At 43.4% G+C, this 19,387-nt stretch overlaps 1 protein-coding gene and 1 long non-coding RNA gene across 10 annotated transcripts in view; one reads left to right on the top strand and one right to left on the bottom strand.

Annotated features, from left to right (window-relative positions):
* PLAGL1 (PLAG1 like zinc finger 1) overlaps window positions 1-18,207 on the top strand; it is a 100,470-nt gene extending 82,263 nt beyond the window's left edge. For 6 of the 8 annotated variants that reach the window (XM_054697900.1, XM_037520511.2, XM_037520510.1 and 3 more), the window contains 2 exons: window positions 11,392-11,868; window positions 15,867-18,207. In XM_054697900.1, the coding sequence (XP_054553875.1) occupies window positions 11,717-11,868; window positions 15,867-17,106 (1,392 nt within the window). In that variant the 5' untranslated portion in view covers window positions 11,392-11,716 and the 3' untranslated portion in view covers window positions 17,107-18,207. The remainder of the gene's footprint in view (window positions 1-11,391; window positions 11,869-15,866) is intronic. The other 2 variants (XM_037520516.2, XM_054697901.1) reach the window with 1 other exon arrangement.
* On the bottom strand, window positions 11,231-19,179 carry LOC119252948 (uncharacterized). 2 transcript variants are annotated; one of them, XR_008552799.1, is made up of 4 exons: window positions 18,844-19,179; window positions 18,608-18,749; window positions 15,243-15,421; window positions 11,231-12,699 (listed from the first exon to the last, which is right to left on the bottom strand). It is a non-coding gene; the product is annotated as an uncharacterized LOC119252948 (long non-coding RNA). The 2 variants fall into 2 exon arrangements; XR_005126954.2 differs by having other exon boundaries at window positions 15,243-15,407.
* Window positions 19,180-19,387: the final 208 nt, after the last annotated feature.

The following is a 19,387-nucleotide window of genomic DNA, read 5'->3' as shown; positions in this document are numbered from 1 at the left end:
TGACATTGATTGTGACATGGAAAGGCAAGGAGAACATTCTCTCTAAAGCTTGAGTCATAATTTTATCTAATAAACAAGGCCCATGGCCTCGGAGGTGGGCAGGTGTGCTTCTGGGGAGATGGGTGCGCCTTGGGGCGAGGGCAGTGCTGTTTCTTCTTCCATGACTGTGTACACTGTTAGCTCTAAGTTCCGGCTATTCTTCCACTGAAAAAGATGGAAATAAAATAGTACAAGTTGTCGCTTAAAACGGCCAATCACATTGGTAACCTACTGTAATCAGATTTGGTCTTGTGTAAAGAAAGCCTCGCTGGAGGCCTTTAGAGTTTCAGAATGATACTTTTCAAATCTGCTTTCCCTCAGGGCTGAGTTGTCCATGAAGGAAGGACAACTATGACTTGTAGCTTTTTGTCTCTGTAATGCAAAGTTGATGAAACAGCCTCACTTTCACCAGCTCCCTAGTTTCTTCTAGAAAACCTGAGATTCCTAATACTGCAGGAAGGTGAAACCATGGGGGTGCCTCTCTGCAGCCATCTCCTGCTGGCCCCCTGCACTCACTTGCAATCCCACCAGCCTGCCCCGGCAGCTCCCACACCACCCTGTGCAGGCACCACATTTGTCCACCTGGCTCACTTCAACTCCATCGCAGTGGTCATTATCAAGTCCCACAAAGGACAGATAGTCACAGGGGAAAAACAAAAGTGCTCTCATCTCGCCACCCAGGGGGACTTTGCTGAGTGTCTATCTGTGCTTTCAGCCCTATTTCTGTTTATTTCCACATCTTGTTGTTTCAGGATCAAATAGTCCACCCAAGTCTTTGAGCATCTGTCCAGATCGCATAAAATTTTTAAGGTTCCTTCAAGAGATTTTCACTCACAGATCTGCCTTCCCATCATCAATGTGGCTAGAATGTTTTTCCAGTTTCTTGTCTCTGTGTGAGCCTTTACCCTCACACACTTCCTGGGAAGGAACCAGGCTTTTCTTTTGCCTAGAATGGTAACTGTATTAGGACAATAGGCCTGCTGCTAATTAGGTAAGTTTTGGTTCCTCCCTGCCCTGCTCTTAAGAGCCCCAGGGAAAGAGATCACGCTGCCCGCTTAGAAGCAGACCCTGGAAGGGCCCAGGGCGAGTTGCAGAGGATTTGTTGGGAGGGAGGCGGGGGATATATTTTCAGCTGTCACAAAGGAATAGCTCGTCACTGACTCTAATGACGAGAAAATCTTCTCCTAATATGAAGGCTCTTGTCTGGGTTTCAGGGCCGTTCTCCACCCTCAGCCCTCCAGGCTACCCAGAGTTCTTTAATAGTCTTTATAAAACAGGGCCTGTTCCGGCTCAGCTTGAGAGCCAGCCCTCCACTTCCCACTTCTCTCTCTGGGTGCACGTACCTATTTTGCTTATTTGCAGACTTTTGTCTATTTTTCCTAAATATTTATATTTCAGAATACAGTGTATGTGGTGACAGGGGCGGGTGGGGGGAGATCGAGGAAGCTATAAAGATGTTTCCTTCCTTCCTTTCTGCCCGATGGACATGACTTGGAGGGGCCAGTCCCTGTCTGTGGGGAGGACCCCGCTCCCCCGGTCTTCAGGTAGTGTGGCTCCCCTCAGTCTCCGTGGCTCTTTGAGAGTCACATTCCTGGAATGTGAGTTACAACAATGCCTTGTCCATTGCTTTTTACGGCTTCCTCCCAGTACATCGGAGACAGTTTTATTGGCATTCTCTGCCTGCTTCCACCTCTTCTGTCCCCACCTCCCTCACCCCACCTCTAGGTGAACCTGGGCTGGCTAGACTTGACCACAGCCTGCTGGACACGAAATAACAGAGGCTCTATCTGTGAAAAGCCTGCCTCAGTGCAATACAGTCGGCCACCAGGCCGTGCTGAGAGGCTCCGAGGGTCTTGTTTATACTATTGTAAATGAGTTTGGGGCATCGTACCAAGTTTTGCTTTATTTTTGAGTGCAAACTTCTCGTTTTGCTTATTTTCTGTCACCGTAGACTTGTCACGACATTATCTTACTCAGGAGAAGCTGGGGGACTCTAAGGCGGAAAGCTGCTTCTGTCCTTGGAGCCTCCAAGTTACAAGTCCTCACAAGCCTGTTTCCATGCTGTTTCCCGTGCAGAGTAGATATCCTCAGGGAGGCTCTGTCTCGCTGCAGCCTGCCACAAAGAAAACAAATTCCTTCTCACCCCCAGGACAACCCATAGTACCAAACCACCCACTCAGGGGAGGACAGACATTGGTGTTCTGGGAGGATCATGTGAGCTGACTGACAGGATCTGAGGCCACCCATGTAGAGCTCGGGGTGATTTATAAAGTCACTTACAGAAACCAGATTCAGAACCGTATCATCCACTTCCAAAGCCAAAGGAGATCAGTCACGACTTTGTCTAGAAAAACACCTCAGCTCCTCTGTGCTGTAGGTCTCCTGGCTGGCTGATAACCATTGGGCACTAAATTCAACCTCTGTAAAACTCAGCTTCCAACTCCTGGGTCTCTGGACACTTTGATCTGGGACTCATACTTCCTGTCTCTGTATCACCACCTTTGTCTGTTTCCTCTCACCTAACCTGTCTTAATCTAACTAGTCTGTGGACAGTGTGTCATTTCAGGCTGCCTTCTCTTCCTTCCCAGGCTACTGTTACCTCTTCTGAGATATGGCAGAAGCTGAAAAGCTCTCATTACCCCTGGTCCAACCACCCAGCAGTGTATCTTAACATCCATGCCAAAATGATCGACTAATCGTGATCTGACACGTTCATTGCTGAGAATGGATTCCCAGAGCCTGGCTCCCTGGTCATCCTTGCCTCCTACAGATTGGCTACTCGCAGACTTGTGACTCTTTGAGGCTTAGATTCCTGCACCCATGCCCTTGCCATGAATTCTTCCCGTTCTTGTGGAGACAATGTGTTGTTTGCATTCTGTATATCCTCTTCTTTTCACTGCATCCCCCTCTCTCCAACTCCACATAAACCCAGGGGTAATGGCTAGCCTCGACTAAAAAGTTAAATCAACCTGCTAAAATATTACAACAGAAAATCCACCGTCCCCTCATAGAGCAAAACAGTATATCACTGTCTCTTTATGACATGGTCTCTGCCTTTCTCTCCCAGCTTGTTTGCTGATGCCCCCATCTTGGCATCCATATTCTAGTCACACTGAGCCACTTATTTTCAAATGTCATGGGTTGTTTCATCCCCTTGGCCCAAAATAGACCACCTCACTCTTGAACATCTGATATACTTGCAGGTTCAACTTTAACTTTGGCTTATCCTTCAAACTTCCCTTGATCTCCCAAGGAAGAAATGATCACTCCTTAGACAAACATATTCCTTATCTTCCTTGGGTTTTAAAATAATTGTTTTTCATGCATAAATCTTTGTAGATCAGAGGAATTGTATCATATCTGTTAACTTTAAAGCAAGAGCATCTTTGACTATACATATCCTACCCGTGACTGCTGTGTTGTGTGAGACCTCTTGTCACCGACCATGGCTTGGCTTTGCCTGCCTTTCTAATTTTTGCCAGTCATATTGGTTTCTGTTTCTCAGTTATTCATTCTACTCCATTAGTCTACTTGTATAATCCTGTGCCTTTATCATATTGCCTTATTTACTGTAGCCCACTCTCCTTAAAAAATCTTTTATCTGTTTTCATTCACCTTTTTCTTCTTTAGAAGAAATCCTGATCTATTTAGTGATGAGATTGAGCCAGTAGAACTGGGAAGATCTTGGCTATTCTTGGATTTTTCCTCTTCCATGAAAGGTTTGATCTTGTGAAGTTCCAATAAAGAACCTGGATGAATTTTTATTGGAACTTCACCGAATGGTTATATAAACATGGAAAGAAATGACACAGTTAACGATAATTCTTTCTCTCTGTATTTCACTATTCATGAACATGGTATATTTCTCCTTTTACTTAGGTCTTCTTTAATGTTTTCTGTGTAGTTTTTTCATTTCTCCCTAAGTATCTTGAATGTCTTTGGTTAGATTTATTCCTGGATATCTTTGTTTCATGGCTAATGTATATGGTATTTTATATTTCTGTAGCTAGCATTTAGAAATGCAGTTGGGTTAATATTTTGATTTTTATAACCAAATATTTTCCCAAACTTTCCAATTCTAATACACTATGTGTAGATTCTTTGGCATTTTCTATGTAGTCAATCATCTGTAGATAATGAAAGATTTAATTATAAGTTTATATCTTTCATTTCTTTTTATTACTTAATTGTATGCTTCACAACTTCTAGTGCAATTATTTAATAACAAGCAATGTACCTTTATCATATGATGAAAATAGTAAACTGTTTTATTAACTTAAAGCTGATCTGCTTTTTCCTGTTTCTTGATCTAGTGATGCATATTTGAGCCATTCAATCTATGAATGATGTTACTGAGAATTTATCTCTGGGTTATATTAAATGGCTGTTTCATGTGGTTGCTTCAGTGAACATTAGGGCTAGTTAATATTCAAAACTAGCAGGTACCCTCAAAATAAGCCTTTTTTGTTGTTTTCTTTAAAAAAAAAAAAATCTCTTTTTTTTTTTTTTTTTTTTTTTTTTTTTGCGGGGGGCGGATCTCTGTCCAGGATATTAATGATAGATGTTTTTGAAGGTTTTTTTCTTTCCATAGTCTCTTTTCTTCTTTATTTTAGCTTTGTTCTCCATCAGTATTTCTTACTAGGTGCTTTCTTCTGATTGCCTACTGATTTATGAGTGTAGCTATAAAAAAATAAAGCTGATGGAAGCTTATATACTTAGGTAGCGCTTGCCAACTGGGCTTCCTTGTAGGGTAATGCAGGTCAACTGTTGGAGACTGCGATTTGTCCTTGTTGTCAGCTCTTTTCTCACGCTGGTCAGCTTCCCCAGGGAAGATTCCTTCAGTCTTCTGCCCTGGATTGTCCATTTCCTAGTAGCTATGTTGGGGAGGGTAACTCACTTCCACTTAATTCACCCTGTTTGAGCATTGTGCCCTCTTTCGTGGACTCTCCTAGGAACGGGGGGTCAGAGGGCTGAATGTGTCAGTAACAGACTTTAAATGCTCTTTCTGTTTTTATACCTACACTTTCACCCCCACTTCCAGAGGTGCCTAGTGCTTAAATTTCTAGGACTTTTGAGGGGTTCTACAGGGTAAATCCAGTTTCTTCATAGCTGTTCATTCCTGTCTTAGCTTTCTTAGGTTGCTGCTTAGTACCTGTTTTCCAGATCCCAAAATTTTGCTACAGTTTTCTCCTTTCCTGTTATCTTAGACTGTTTTTGAAAAAAACAGTCATTACTGTTTTAGTGGCGCTTCAGGAGAGGCTGGAGCTACATACTTCTATTCTTTGCCATCCTTAACTAGATATTACTCATACTGTTTGTGAATAGAGCTAGCACTCTGTCCTCTTTCAAATTTTCTAAGTCAAGTGCATAGATTCGATGTTCTAATGCTATAGTGCAATCAACTGGACAGTTCCTCATTAATTTTCTCTTCTGAACATTAAATAAATAAATCACTTCAGCTTTCTTGCTTATTTTAGGCCTTGTTTCTAAGAAAATAAGAGCTTAGTCACTGGATGAACAAAATCAAGTCTCTGATCATGGTGACAGTAGGCAGCAAATGTGGCTGTTCAGTAGGCTGGGCTAAGGGGATCCAGAGGAAAAGCCAGTGGTTCTTCCCGCCGCTGAGCGCTAAACACAGCTCCACTGTCCAGACATAAGGTAGAGATGCCCACGGGGCTGTTGAAGGGACAGTTCTGGAGGGAACACAGAACCACCTTCGGTGAAGGCGGTTTCTTACCAGTTTCCTCTTTAGCATTTGCTATGGTTTTCATAATCTTTTTTCTCCAACATGGACACCTTAGCCCAACCCCCTGGGTTGTCACCTGGACTGTTAGTCACTTTCTCTTGTGGTCTCGCAGTTTCACTTTTCTGAGGAAAAAGAACTCATTCCTGAGCCTGGAGTGACAGGGAGAAGTGGGGCTTTGCCTGGTGGACAGAGGTTTCAGGACACCCCAGGAAAGGGCACATGTGGAAATGAGAGAAGCGTGAGAAAACCCAGCACTCAGATAAACAGCACAAGGGCTGATCTGTGGCCTTAGGAGCTTGTGGGCCACTAAAAGAGACTTGCAGGGTGACAAGCTGTGGATCTAACTGTGTGGATCTAACTGGGGCAAGAGCCTCTCTCCAAGTGGTGTGTTAGCTCTGGTATTGTTGTGTTTTCATGGTGATATCCTAGTACTTCACTGACACAAGATGTTTCATGGTGTGTGCTAGTACACACACTTTAATAAAAGATAGCTAACGATGCTGACCAGTGAGCTCTTGTGATTCTGAGGGCAGCCCGCCCTCTAGATGAAACGTAGGCCTGTCTTACATGATATAAGATCTGTTAAATTATCACGTACCCATATTTGAAATGAAATTTGTACTGCTTGAATACAGAACATTATTACCGAACCTCTTTTAAAAAAAAACAACTTTAATTTGCTAAAATGTAGTGATTGAGGTACAAAATGTATGAGCCATGGGTTAGGAAATACCAGTGCTTTGTGAAGTATTGAAGTGAATTGATAGCACCAAGAGGGATGCTCTTTTTTTTTTTTTTATTGAGGTACATGTTCTTTAGCCTGTTAGAATTGAAGACCTTTCAGAAAATCTGAAGAAAACTATGATCCCTCTTCCTATAATAATTCACTGCACATGCCTCTTGATTTTACACAGAATTTCAGAGAAATTCACAGGGCTCCCTGCTCTCACTGAAGGCTGAAACCCCAGCCATAGTTCTGGGGGCTGGTTCTCACCAAGGCCCTAGAGCCCCTTTTTTCGCTTGGTAGATGGATAATGAGCCCCAGCTCTTCAAGTATTATCTTAGTTCAGATACAACACCTAACAAACTTTACAATACTTGCACAAAATAAAAATAAGCAGTAATACCTGCCTAGAAGTTTCTGGGCATCTTCTTTCTTTTACCATCTTCTTTCTTTTTCTGAAGTTTTTTTTTTTTTTTTGGTTTGTTTTTTTAATGCTAAAAGTGGCTACCAAAGTCCTTCAAAGAACTGATACTGAGGGAAGTACCCTCCCTAGGAGCCTCTTAGACCCAAGGAAGTAATGAATTCCCACCCTCCTTCCACAATTAGCTGTTTCATATTTTTTAGTATAAGAAACAGAACCTAGTTAGTGATGCTTTTAGAATTGACCTTAACACATTTATATAAAAACAATCCCAGATTTTGGGAGAATGAAAGAGAAACATTTGGAGTAGGACTCTCTTATCCATAAGGAATGATGATGAATGGAGTAAAAGAACTTAAAGTGTGTCCCTGCTGGAAGACTAAAAATGGCAGTTCAGTTTCCTTTTAGAAGTGGGCCTTGCATTGTGTCACCAGGGACAATGGAAATAGAAGCCAGAAGTCATAGTTTATTTTGAGAATGCTGTAAAACATTTGTCCCCCATTAGATGATTGTGTTACGCACATTGGGGACATCCTAGAGCTACACTTGTGCTCTGACCTCTCCCTCTGCCGTCCTATACCACCAGCCCTCAGGGAACACAGGCCTTCCTGGCTGTTGCCATATATACATGTTCTTATTCCAATCTGATCCTCTCTCATCCCCAAAATAATCAGCATGATCAGAATGAAGCAGATGGCACAGCCTTCTTTGGCATACTGGCAGATCTGTATCCCTCACTCAGTATTTTTAGAATCAAGGGGATTGAAAATTATGTCCTGAGATGTTTTGGGGGAAGACTTACTATCTTTCCAGGGTGACAGGTGTTGAAATATTAGCGTATTTAAGACTCAAATACAATCTGTACGTCAAGTCACAGAACAGACTGATTATCATCGGGACCCTTTGTCAGTTCTCTGTGAGGATTGTTGGTGGTTTGCCAGATAATAGAAAGTTAATCACAAGTCTGTTTTAAGGATGTGGTCAGAAAGCGCATCAGGTTTCAAGTAAAGATTGGAATCAGCAGCAACAACAGCCAGTTCTGGTCAAGTCCATGACGATGGGAGATGTTGTATTATCCACATGGTTTATTTTTAAAAAGTAGCTGAGCTTTGATCCTCAGCCACAATGAATTTATAGTCTCTTGGAAAGATGATTTTATAGGAGTTTGTGATTCTATCATGAAAATAGTACAAATATTTATATTTTAGGTCTATATGAATGAAATGCAAAGTTATGGTGCAGGAAATTTTATAACATGACTTTGAGTTCATCATAAAAAAAGACTTCATGAAGAAATTAAGGAGTGTTTACTATCATATAATTCAAGTCAGCATTTGAGGATCAGTTGTGTATACTTTAGCATTTGGATTAATATAAAGACCTAAATCTCAAAAGATAAAAGTCTTGGGAAAAGACACTCATGCAATTAGTATAAAAATACTTAAAAGACACCTTTTTTCAGTTTTTGAAAGTTGGATGAGAAACAAGAAGTTGGAGGTGTGTCTCACATGTAAATAAAATATGACCATGTCTGATCTCCCTGATAACACCCACCATCTTTGCAGCCCAGAGGAAATGTAGGTAATGCTGTCCATGACTGCTGGACTTTGGAATCTAGGGAAGAGGTTGAAAGTGTATTTTTCAATGTGAAAGGACAGTCATTTTTAAAAGTCAGTGAATCTTTTTCCTTTGTGTTCTTGGTGTGTTAGTCAGCAATCAGTCAAGGTTGCTATCTGTCGAGAAACAAAGAAGGCAGGCTTTTTCCTTGCAACCTCATATGGCCTTTCTGTGTGTGTGAGCGTGTGTATTGTCCAGACAACCGGTTCCTCACACTATGAATAATGGATGGTGAATTATAGGTAGGGAAAGAACGCGTGTCTTTTTTCCATTACATCTGTGGCTAAGTAGTTAGACCCGTGCGCTAATGTGTAGCTGATGGCGTCTGCTGTAACCCTAGTGTCTCGGCAATACTATTTATTTGTATGGTGTGTTTTTAGATTAGCTTTCAGATCCCTCTTGTTTGGGGTAGTTGTATCAGGTGGGTATCGCAAATGAGAAAACAAACTCAGGACAAAGGTAACAAATGGGTAAGCTGGAATTTGAACTGGGGAATCTTTCCATGTATTCATAGCACCAGTGATGGGATCTGCATATCCCTCCCACGCTCAGGGCAGCACCTGATGGTGAATCAGCGACAAGGTTGTGTCTGAGGGAAAACATGGCCATGCCTTCCTCTCGACTGTGAAACTGAGTCTGTGGGTCCCACACAGCAGCCACAGACCGGTCATGTCTCATAAAATAAGAGTTGAGAGAATGAATTTACTGGGGGTTGAAAAAGATGTATTAAGTTGGGGGTTTGTGTAGGTGGGAGAAATACAAAAGCCTCACCACAGGAGCAGCTCCCTCTCCTCAGTGATGAGGGCTCAGGGAATAAAGGAAAGGTAAATTTCAAACTGTATGTTGTATATACCATTTTAATCTTTTTAAATAGACTTAGAGTAATTTCAAGTGAATGGAATACAATGATAAATTCTATTCCTTTTATAGCCGGGTGGTTATTACCGCCAGACTTAGGCTGGATGAGAAATAGGACGCATCATGAGACCTGGCAGCAAAAACTCGGCCACGCAGGGTAGAATTCCTCGAAGGTGTTATTTTTTTTTTGTGGACAGGATCGTGGTTGGGGATGCCTCAAGGTAGGGCCTCTGGCTTGAGCTAGAATCTCAGAAGTAGGAGTTGGGGGAGGTGGGGGGATGGGCTTGGCCAGAGCCGGGAAGGGACTTCAGGTCAAGTCACATGTGGTCACGGCGGAATCAGGCATGAGCGTGCTGCCATCAGAAAGCGGGTCTGGTGCCAGGCTGCTGGCTGCGAAGGCCTGTGCCCTGGCTTTGGACCAGGGCTAGCTCTTCAGGTCAAAGTGCGCACGTCAGCTTTGAAGGTTCCAAGCAGGTGGGGCAGGACAGCAAGGGGTGTCTGCAGGGTGCCAGCTCCTTTATGAACTCTGACCAGACACTAAAACCATCTGAGCTTAGTTGATGAGGAATGAGAGAAATTCACTGCGATTTTTGCTCACTAGAAAGGGAATGTAGTTTTGCTGTGCATATGTGCTATGGGCTGGTATTTTTTAAAGATGCTTGAACTATTATAGTAAAAGTTCATCTAGCTAGAATCTGGTATCTGATCTGAATGTAACTGCAAAGGTAAATGAAAATTAACCTTAAACAATGAAGAACCAGTGTACGGGCCTGGCAGTGAATGAATGACTGCAGGTAGCTGATGCCTCAGCCGTCCGTGTGCTACTATAGGTTGGTCCGTTTACCATTCTTGTCCTACTTCTTTGACCAAGTTCAGAAAAGGCTGGCCTGTGGACAAAAGCTCCTTAAGAGTGTTTAATGCAAGACTTCTTACTCTTAACTTTTTTGTTTAAGTACTGGCACTCAAAAGGTTAGCATCCAGCCCCTGAGAATCACTCCCTAGAACTGCACAGTGTTCTAGGTAGCCAGGGGCGCACTGTTTGCTTGTGATGCAGCCTGAGCCTGGGAAGGCTCCTCAAAATATGGCCTCCCCAGTGGGAAGACAAGAGCCTGGCCTGGGGTGACTTCGTTTGGGGTGGCAGAGTCTAATAATGTGGGTTTGAGAATAGCTACAGGCAGAGGAGGCAGCAGGCCACCCCCGAGAAGTGGCATACCCACAGGTAGTTGGGTTGGCTCTCCAGGGTGTGGCTGGGGAATGAGGAAGTGTCCCCAGAAATGAAAGGGGAAGCGATTAGCAGAATAGCTCATGGAGGATGGTGCCTGCTCACCTACCGCAGCCGAGCCTTCTCTCCTGAGCCCTCGGTTTTATTTCCGTGGGAATATTTTCTGTCCCTGCAGGGGCACGTCAGTGAAGTAAAGTAGCTTTACTCACGGTTTGTTTATGTCTGTCCTTCTGCTGGGTAACTTTACAAACAAATTCACTTAGCATATACAGATTATTTCTTCTCATCCCCTGGAAGTTGAAACAGGTGTAATAAACAACTTCTGTTGTGCTAATGTGAGTGTAGGGGAATAGCCTGTGGTTTGAATAAGCAGGGTGGTTTTTGTTTCTGTACCAATAAGACACTCGAATGCACGGGGGTGGGGGGGGGGGTTCTTTTTTGAATCAGTTGACCTAGCCTCACGCTGACCTGAAATTGTGGCTTAAAGTAGAAATCCCGAGTTATGGAAATAGCTGTGTCTATCACAAAGGACAGTGTGCGCGCCACCATTGAGATGCTGGGTGTGCGACCCCTCTCCATTCAGTAGAGATGCAGACAGGTGGATTCGTATGCAGGAGGGCCTCTTAAAAAGCACATGGGAAAGCTGGAGAACTGTGCAGCCTTAGAGTCACTTAAAGAAACGTGTGGATTCTGAACTGGTGGGGGAGGAAAGGCATTGTTTTCCCATGGCTAATGCAAGAAAACTGTTCCTCTTCTCTCCACAGACAGTCTGGTGACCCGGGACATGTCCCAGCTCTAGTGATGCAGATTACCTTTCTGTTCCTGGAATCTCATCTGTGCCTCAGACTTTCTTCTCTCAGCTTGAGACTGCATAGAAATTGGGATGTGGGAAAGCAGGAAGCCGAGCTAGTGGTCACTGAGAGGCCCGTGTGTGTGTAGAAGCAGGCCCAGAACCACGACGCTGCCTCTCCCCTGGAGTTAAGCTGCCCTGGCTCTGCTGATGCGCTCAGCACCATCCTTGCATTTGTGCTTAAATGGCACAGCTCTTGGTCAGCGCATCTGAAAAGGAAAGTGTGAGAAGCAAAGCCCATGGCCACCTACCCCTGCCAATTATGTGGCAAGACGTTCCTCACCCTGGAGAAGTTCACTATCCACAATTATTCCCACTCCAGGGAGCGACCTTTCAAGTGCTTGCAGCCAGACTGTGGCAAAGCCTTCATTTCCAGATATAAATTAATGAGGTGAGAGGCTTTAGAAAAGGTTATGTACTTTCACACATACCTTGAAATGGCTTTGCAAGCCCTCAGCACAGACACTGTGAGGGCAAAGAGATGCAGCGTGTGGGTGCCTTTTAGCCTTTAAAGCTGTATCTCCAGTGATGACTGTGGTGTGGGGACAGTCTTGCTGTATGTGTCAGTTCGCTCCCTTCAGCACATAATCCCTGTCCGCCTACAGTCTGCCCGGCCTGAGAACAGAATGCTGGAAAGAGCCCTGGCCAGGAGACAGTCATGCGCACACAAAATGCAGCTCAGGGCCGTGACAGAGCCTTGCGGGGAGGGAGTGATTCCCGGGAAGGCCTCTCAGGGGGGTACAGTCTTCAGCTGGGACATAGAATGACTAGGGGGTGGTAAGAGGGGGTTCCGGGACAGCCATAGCATTGACGTGCACGTGTTCAGAGGGACGGGGTGGGCGCTCGGTGTAGGCGAAACGGAGCAGCTGCTGACAGGCCGTGTCCGTGGTCCCGAAGGGCTGGTTTTCTGCTCATGGGTCTCAGTGCTGGAAAACACGAGGAGCTTAGGATGTTAGAGTATCTGGTAGTATCTGGAGAAGAGGCCAGGAGACTGATTTGAGGTGTGAAAGGTGGAGGGCTGTGCAGATCCTCACAGTGAGGATGGAGAGCAGGAAACCACTCCTAGCTTCAGTTTTCCAGCAGCTTCTCAAGTTGGGTCTAAAACCACCCGACCAGGTGGAATCAGTTAGGTGTATACATGTTGAGTAAGTGCATCTAATCAGATTTTCAAGGTATTCATGATATACCGCAGGATAAAAGCCACTGTTTCAGCAGACAAGAACTTTAAAAAAAAAAAAAAAGTACATTTAGTCTGATTATTTTATAAACGCCTACTAGGTACTCATTCCAAGAAGGAAATGAATAAGATGTCGTTTCTGCCATCCAAGGATATTTGTAATATGGAAAATACAAGTGACGCTCTTAAGTCAGTAAACAGAGCCGTGTTCTGACTGACAGCGAACACTGTGTGTGCTGAGTATGTGGACCGTGCAGAATTCCCGCCAGGGTGCCCTCCTCGTGGTACCTGGTTAAGGGAAATGTGCTGTTTGCCTCTAATAGAAAGCGTCAGTCTTAAGGCTGCTTACATGTAAATGCACCCACAGGTGAAGAGAGGCTTTCCGAAGAGTGGTATTAACATGGTCACATTATTAAGCTGTGGAGTGCTGCTGGAGGGAGGCACTTGAAAGACTTTAAAGAAATAGAAATTACGCGCCTATTTCTTAAGAATATCAGTATTCTATGTAACGTAAAATAAGTTGCTTTTTAAAATGAGCCTATTTTTAAGTGTTTTAAAATTCATATATGTTCTTCACATAGACCATTCTCGAGTTGCTGTAAATGTAAGTACTGAGTGCCTACTGTGTGCACCAATTTGTTGTAAGGGCTTCCTGTTTTGCAAACAGGCTGCTGCTGTGTACACAGTAATTATCCTCCCCAAACTGAAAGCAGCGTTTGCTGCAGTGAAGCCACAATGAGGATATTATAACTGGGTAAAAACCGAAACACATATAGGAGATAAATATTTGGGAAAGACAGTGCAGCTAACAGATTATTGGAATGACAGGAATTAGGAGGGATTACTGTGGTAAACCACACTGAAGATGTCTTAAGCAATATTTAGGAGGTGGTAATTCTGAGCAGGGGAAACAACTGGTTCAGTTAAGGGTGTGAAGTGAGGCAGAAAAAGGGAAGCAGTGTACTTTGTGCAAGAACCGCCTTTGCTGACACAGCCTGACAGTTCTTGCCCCTCTGGCTCGAGCAGTGACCTAGTAAAGGAACAGAAGGGTGAGGTGGCAGGTGCTTTACGGTTTGCCCTTTTTTTTTTTAAGGTGGGGGGTGGATAGTATCCTAGCCCATTTCTCTCAGTCGCAACATAAGCGCCATTTTATAAGCAGAGGTTGAAGGAGAAAATAACTGACTTGCTTTTCACTAAAAAGGAGAGCATGGGTCCCAGCACAGCATCCCCTGAAAGCAGCCAGATGAAGATAGCAACAGGTGGACAAGATGATGTGGACGAGTCCCTGGGTGGAAGTCTTAATGTCAGTAGTTGTCCCCGAGAGTTTGATCATTGACACCATCCAGGTGACACCCAAGGGAGTGGTATTTGGTGTTGACTGTAGAACAGAATGAAACTGACTTTGTAGCTTGTGAAGCAAGCTGAGGGAAGTTGAGAGAAGGAAACAAGTTGTTAAAAGTAATTTCAAGAATAAAATGATAATGTTCTAAATTTAGACTGTTGCATTAATAAGTAAGGGATGAATGAAAAGGGAAAGAATTGGATACAAGGCAAAGAGTGGAAAAAATTCGAGGGACAGGCGCTGGTGAAGGCTGGAAGTGATGTTACTGCCCAGATACTGGGGAAGCTGTGCCCTTCTCCAAGGTGGTCCGGGGGCATGGTAAGGAAATAACAGGTCCAAAACTGTTAATCTGTGATAGTGAAATCTAATCAGATACCCCCCCCCCCAAAGAGGCAAGTATTGATGATCCAGGACAGCTTTGGGGTCCTGTTCACTAGCACTAACCAGAAAGAAAGGAAATGGTTTAAATGACAAGTTTGTAGACCCGTTCCCCTCATATCTATTCCTGATGATCTATCTGAGTATCTTGTAGATACTGGTTGTTTTACCCTCTGATAGGCTCTGAAAACCTTTTCTGCAACTTACAAATATGTTTAAATGCATCTGGAACTTGGTGACACCAGCGCCATTTCATTCTCCAGGACTAGTGCATTGGCTCCTACCCTCAGCACCCTTGGTCCCTGCCTCACAGAACCCACCGTGGCACAGGATCCCTTCACATGCTAGGCTCTGGTGTGCTCCAGGGAAGGGTTGGAACTGACTTTTTCTATCCTCTGCCACACAGCAGGCTACATGGTGTTTTTTTGGTTTTTATTTTGGAAGGGAGAAAGGCTAGATGTGTGGTTTTACAATGTTGTGCCTGTAAGACAGAGTTGCAATTAAGGATGTTATTTTGTAAGAAATACTGATATGTAGTACTTGGTGTTTAATATGACATTTGTTGAGTTTTTTAAAAACAATGGCTTAGATTTTAGGAATTCATTATAATTATGATAGAAATGGCATGGAGATGGTTTTCCCAGACTGATTTGTACTTTTTGAAGATCAATGTGAAATAGCTATTTAGAAATTTCAGATTGACTAGGACGACAGTGTCCTGAAGCCCAGCTAAAAGCTTATAACTGTTGTTAGGAGTCACTGCTGAGTCCTTCTGGAAAATGTCCTTTTGAATTCTGCTTATGAAACGACCATTGACTTTCAGGAAGGAGGGTGAAGGTGTCTGAGAGGGAGATGGGGCTGTACATACCTGAGATGACAGCTGACAGCAAATTATTCAATGAGCGAACCAAGACTTAATGGAAAGATTTTGTGGAAGGTTCACAGCATAGGTGGTGGGTTGGCATTCCGGGTCCAATTAGACACTACTTCTGAGGTTAAGAATAGCCTTTCCAGTATCTTCTGAACTTTTTCTCTGTCAAGATAAAGCTGGAATCATACATAAGAATAATAACCTAAAACTAGGGTTCTTGTGTAGAAAGCAAATTAAGTCACTTCTAGAAATCCAGAAATTTCTAAAAAGCATAGGGTATAGCCATTTAAACCTTTCTGAAAAACTATTTTTCATGATCACACAAGCTTTTATTTCTTGTATTTGTTTAGCAATCTATCTGTACATAGAGGAAAGTGTGTTCTCAGAGTATTCTTTGCAGGTGTGACAATCACATTACGCCTTTAGTAGTGCCTGCTTTTTTCATTATAAGGTTTTATGTGTTCGTAGTATCTGGAAAATATAGAAAAGTATTTTGGAAATGAAAACGATCTCTTCTGCCACCACGTATCGAAAACTATTAACATTTGAATATTGTTTCTACACCTTCCTCCAGCTCTTAGAAAACAGTGTCTATTGTGAATTTTTTCCTTCTGCTCATAGGCACATGGCGACCCATTCACCCCAGAAATCTCACCAGTGTGCGCACTGTGAGAAGACCTTCAACCGGAAAGACCACCTGAAGAACCACCTCCAAACCCATGACCCCAACAAAATGGCCTTTGGGTGCGAGGAGTGTGGAAAGAAGTACAACACCATGCTGGGCTACAAGAGGCACCTGGCCCTGCACGCGGCCAGCAGCGGCGACCTCACCTGCGGGGTCTGCGCCCTGGAATTAGGGAGCACAGAGGTGCTGCTCAACCACCTCAAGGCCCACGCAGAGGAAAAGCCCCCTAGTGGAACCAAGGAAAAGAAGCACCAGTGCGACCACTGCGAGAGATGCTTCTACACCCGGAAAGACGTGCGGCGCCACCTGGTGGTCCACACAGGCTGCAAGGACTTCCTGTGCCAGTTTTGTGCCCAGAGATTTGGGCGCAAAGACCACCTCACCCGACATACCAAGAAGACGCACTCGCAGGAGCTGATGAAAGAGAGTCTGCAGCCTGGAGACCTTCTGAGCACCTTACATGCCATCTCTCCCCAGTTCCAGCTGAAGGCTGCCACCACACTGTCTCCTTTCCCGTTAGGAGCGCCCGTACAGAATGGGCTTGCAAGTAGCTTGCCAGCTGAGGTACATGTCCACCCCCTCAATCCTGCAGAGCAACCCCCTCAACCCATACAGCCGCTGCCAGAGCCCCTTCCCCCCATGCACCCTGTAGCACCTCCTAACTCCCCTCCTTCAGCTCTCCAGAATCACAAGTACAACACCGGTTCTACCTCATACCCCCCACTTGCAAGCCTGCCCCTCAAAACGGAAACTAAAGGATTTTGCAATATTAATTTGCTTGAGGACTTGCCTCTGCAAGAGCCTCAGTCACCTCACAAGCTCAGCCCAGGTTTTGACCTGGTTAAGGGAAGTGCTGGTAAAATAAACCTGCCCAAGGAGCTCCCTGCAGATGCTGTGAACCTAACAATACCTGCCTCTTTGGACATTTCCCCTCTGTTGGGCTTCTGGCAGCTGCCCCCTGCTTCCCAAAATGCTTTTGGGAATAGCACTCTCACCCTGGGGCCTGGGGAGTCTCTGCCCCATAGGTTAAGCTGCCTGGGGCAGCAGCAACAAGACCCCTCACTAGCCATGAGCACTATGAGCCTGGGCCAGCTCGCCCTGCCTCCCATCCCTCATGTGTTCTCAGCTGGCACTGGTCCGGCTATCCTGCCTCATTTCCATCATGCATTCAGATGACTGCTTTGTAAGGCATACGTATTCTGGAAGATGTTCTTAAGAAGCATTTTAGCATCAGTTATAATACAAAGAAAGACATGGAAAACAGGACTGGACTATGGCTTATTCAGTAATGACTGCCTTTGAGATAAAGTTCTTGAACTGCATGTATTGTGCCAATCTGTCCTGAGTGTTCACGCTTTGTACCAAATGTAATAAGCAAGTATTCTGCAACACATATTGTCATAACCGACATCCAAATGAGGGCTGCTATATTTAGGTGTTTGTCATATTGAATTTAATCGTAAGCCATGATCATAATAATGTTAACTAAATAACTTTATGTGGCACTGCCTAGTAAGGAATCATGGAAAAGTCTGGATTTCTCCAAAAAGGGGACAATTTTTAAGATAAGAAAATAACCTTTATATTGCATCTTATAACTAGGCTGTGTATTTCTTTTCAGGGATTTTTCTACCTTCAGGGTTGGATGTAGTTTAGTTACTATTGTCATAGCCAACCTGTAGTTTTACAGAAACAATTCCTTGTGGAATAATAGACGTCTCCATTTTAAAAAAGCATTTTAAATGTAGTTTGAATATTTTCCACAAGATGCTACAATGTGAGTTATCACTTATTTCATTTATCTTAAAGACTAAACTGGTTGTCAGTTACAGCTGACAGAAAAAAAAAAAAAAAAAAAAAAAAAAACACTGTGTAGCCAGGTTAAGTGGTAAAATAATCCAGGCGTCAGTCAAGAAAAGCATTTTGCTGACTTTAATATTGATTATATTTTTAACAGGAATTTAAGAAAAATATTACTGGAATTTAAAAATATATATATTAAACAAGAATTTTCTTTGCTCTGTCTGGCTTAAAATACTACTCTGCTTTAAGTTCTTAAGTATTATTTTTAATCAATAAATAAATGCATTTAAGTCAATATTAGTTTTTATTCAAAAAATATTTTGCAATGTAACTATAATCTTTTGAATTTGGTATCTAATGAGTTTTAAAAATATAAAACCTAACCTTTTTTTTTTTTTAAAGCTTTTGTCTTTTGTGTTTAGAGGCTTTCTATATGAAGATATATCTTACATATAATAAACTACAAATTCTGCATATGGCTTGGTTAATTCTTCCATTCGACACCACCTAATCATCAGATAGAGATATAAAACATTTCCAGCTCCCTCATGCCCCCTCCTGGTCATTAATTCCCCCACAGAAACTACTATTCTGACCTGTGTTCAGCATCTATTGGAAGCTATCTTATTTTTTGATACATACATTGCTACAGTTAAATTGACAGTGCTAAGAACTTACTGTATACAGTAGGTTCTTAGTTCTTTAATGATTTCTGATGTGTAGGTCAGAATACTAGAGCAGTTGAGGCTACTGTCATTTCATTTTATAATGGAATCTACCATTTTTCATATAAATTAGATATTTGCTTATTCCTTACTGCAGTCTCGTCAGAAAGTATTCTGCCCACCAGGTTCAGGGCACGTGTTGGTCTTACCTGCATACAGGGAGGAGGGGCAGCAGGGAAAGGGATGCTTGAGTTCTCTTGCCCATCAAAGAAGCTTGTTTGCCAAATGTGAGACAGGCCTGAACTGTGATGCTGATGACCATAAAGAGTTCGGGCTTTGCAGGCGAAGTACCTGGGGAAGAAAATGAGAGAAGGGGCCACAGCAAACCTCATCAGTAAAAAGCCAAGCTCTGTGATGTCTAAGTCAATTCCCACACCCCTCTCACCTCTTCAAGGGCAAATGTCTTCCAAAGGAAAGGACAGGCCGGGGCAGGAGCAAGGTTCACCTCAGCTGAAATCTCCCAAGAGCCATTCATCTTCCACAAATAGTTGAACATGCTTAGTTGTCTTCAGTTGGATACAGAATGCATACCTCATTTACCTGAGCACAGAACAGTGTGTGGTCCCCATATAGGTCATGCAAGTTTCAGATGTTGTGTTGCTACACCACAAGTGGAGGAACTTGGAATTCTACTTACATTTAGGTGGGGAAAAAATGGCTTAATTCCTAATTGAAATTATCTGAGTTTAAGAAAAAAATAAAAATTCTTAGATTGAGTTAAGTATCAATGACTCTACAAAGGGCTTATTACCTATTAAAATGGCAAAGAAAAGGAATAGTTGACACACCACCTCCCAGCAGTGCTCTGTGAACCTAGCAATGGAGGAATGAACAGCTTGACTTGGCCAAGACGAGTAAATAACCTTCCAAGGGTGGAGAGTTTGCTCTATCCTGTTCCCTCCACTGCACACTGCCGTGTTCCCCCAAAT

Source organism: Talpa occidentalis, unplaced genomic scaffold, assembly GCF_014898055.3.
Source record: "Talpa occidentalis isolate TD23 unplaced genomic scaffold, MPIMG_talOcc4v2.1 talOcc4.2, whole genome shotgun sequence".
Lineage (NCBI taxonomy): Eukaryota > Metazoa > Chordata > Mammalia > Eulipotyphla > Talpidae > Talpa > Talpa occidentalis.
The sequence above is the reverse complement of the archived record's forward strand: the minus strand, read 5'-3'. Positions and strand labels throughout refer to the sequence as shown.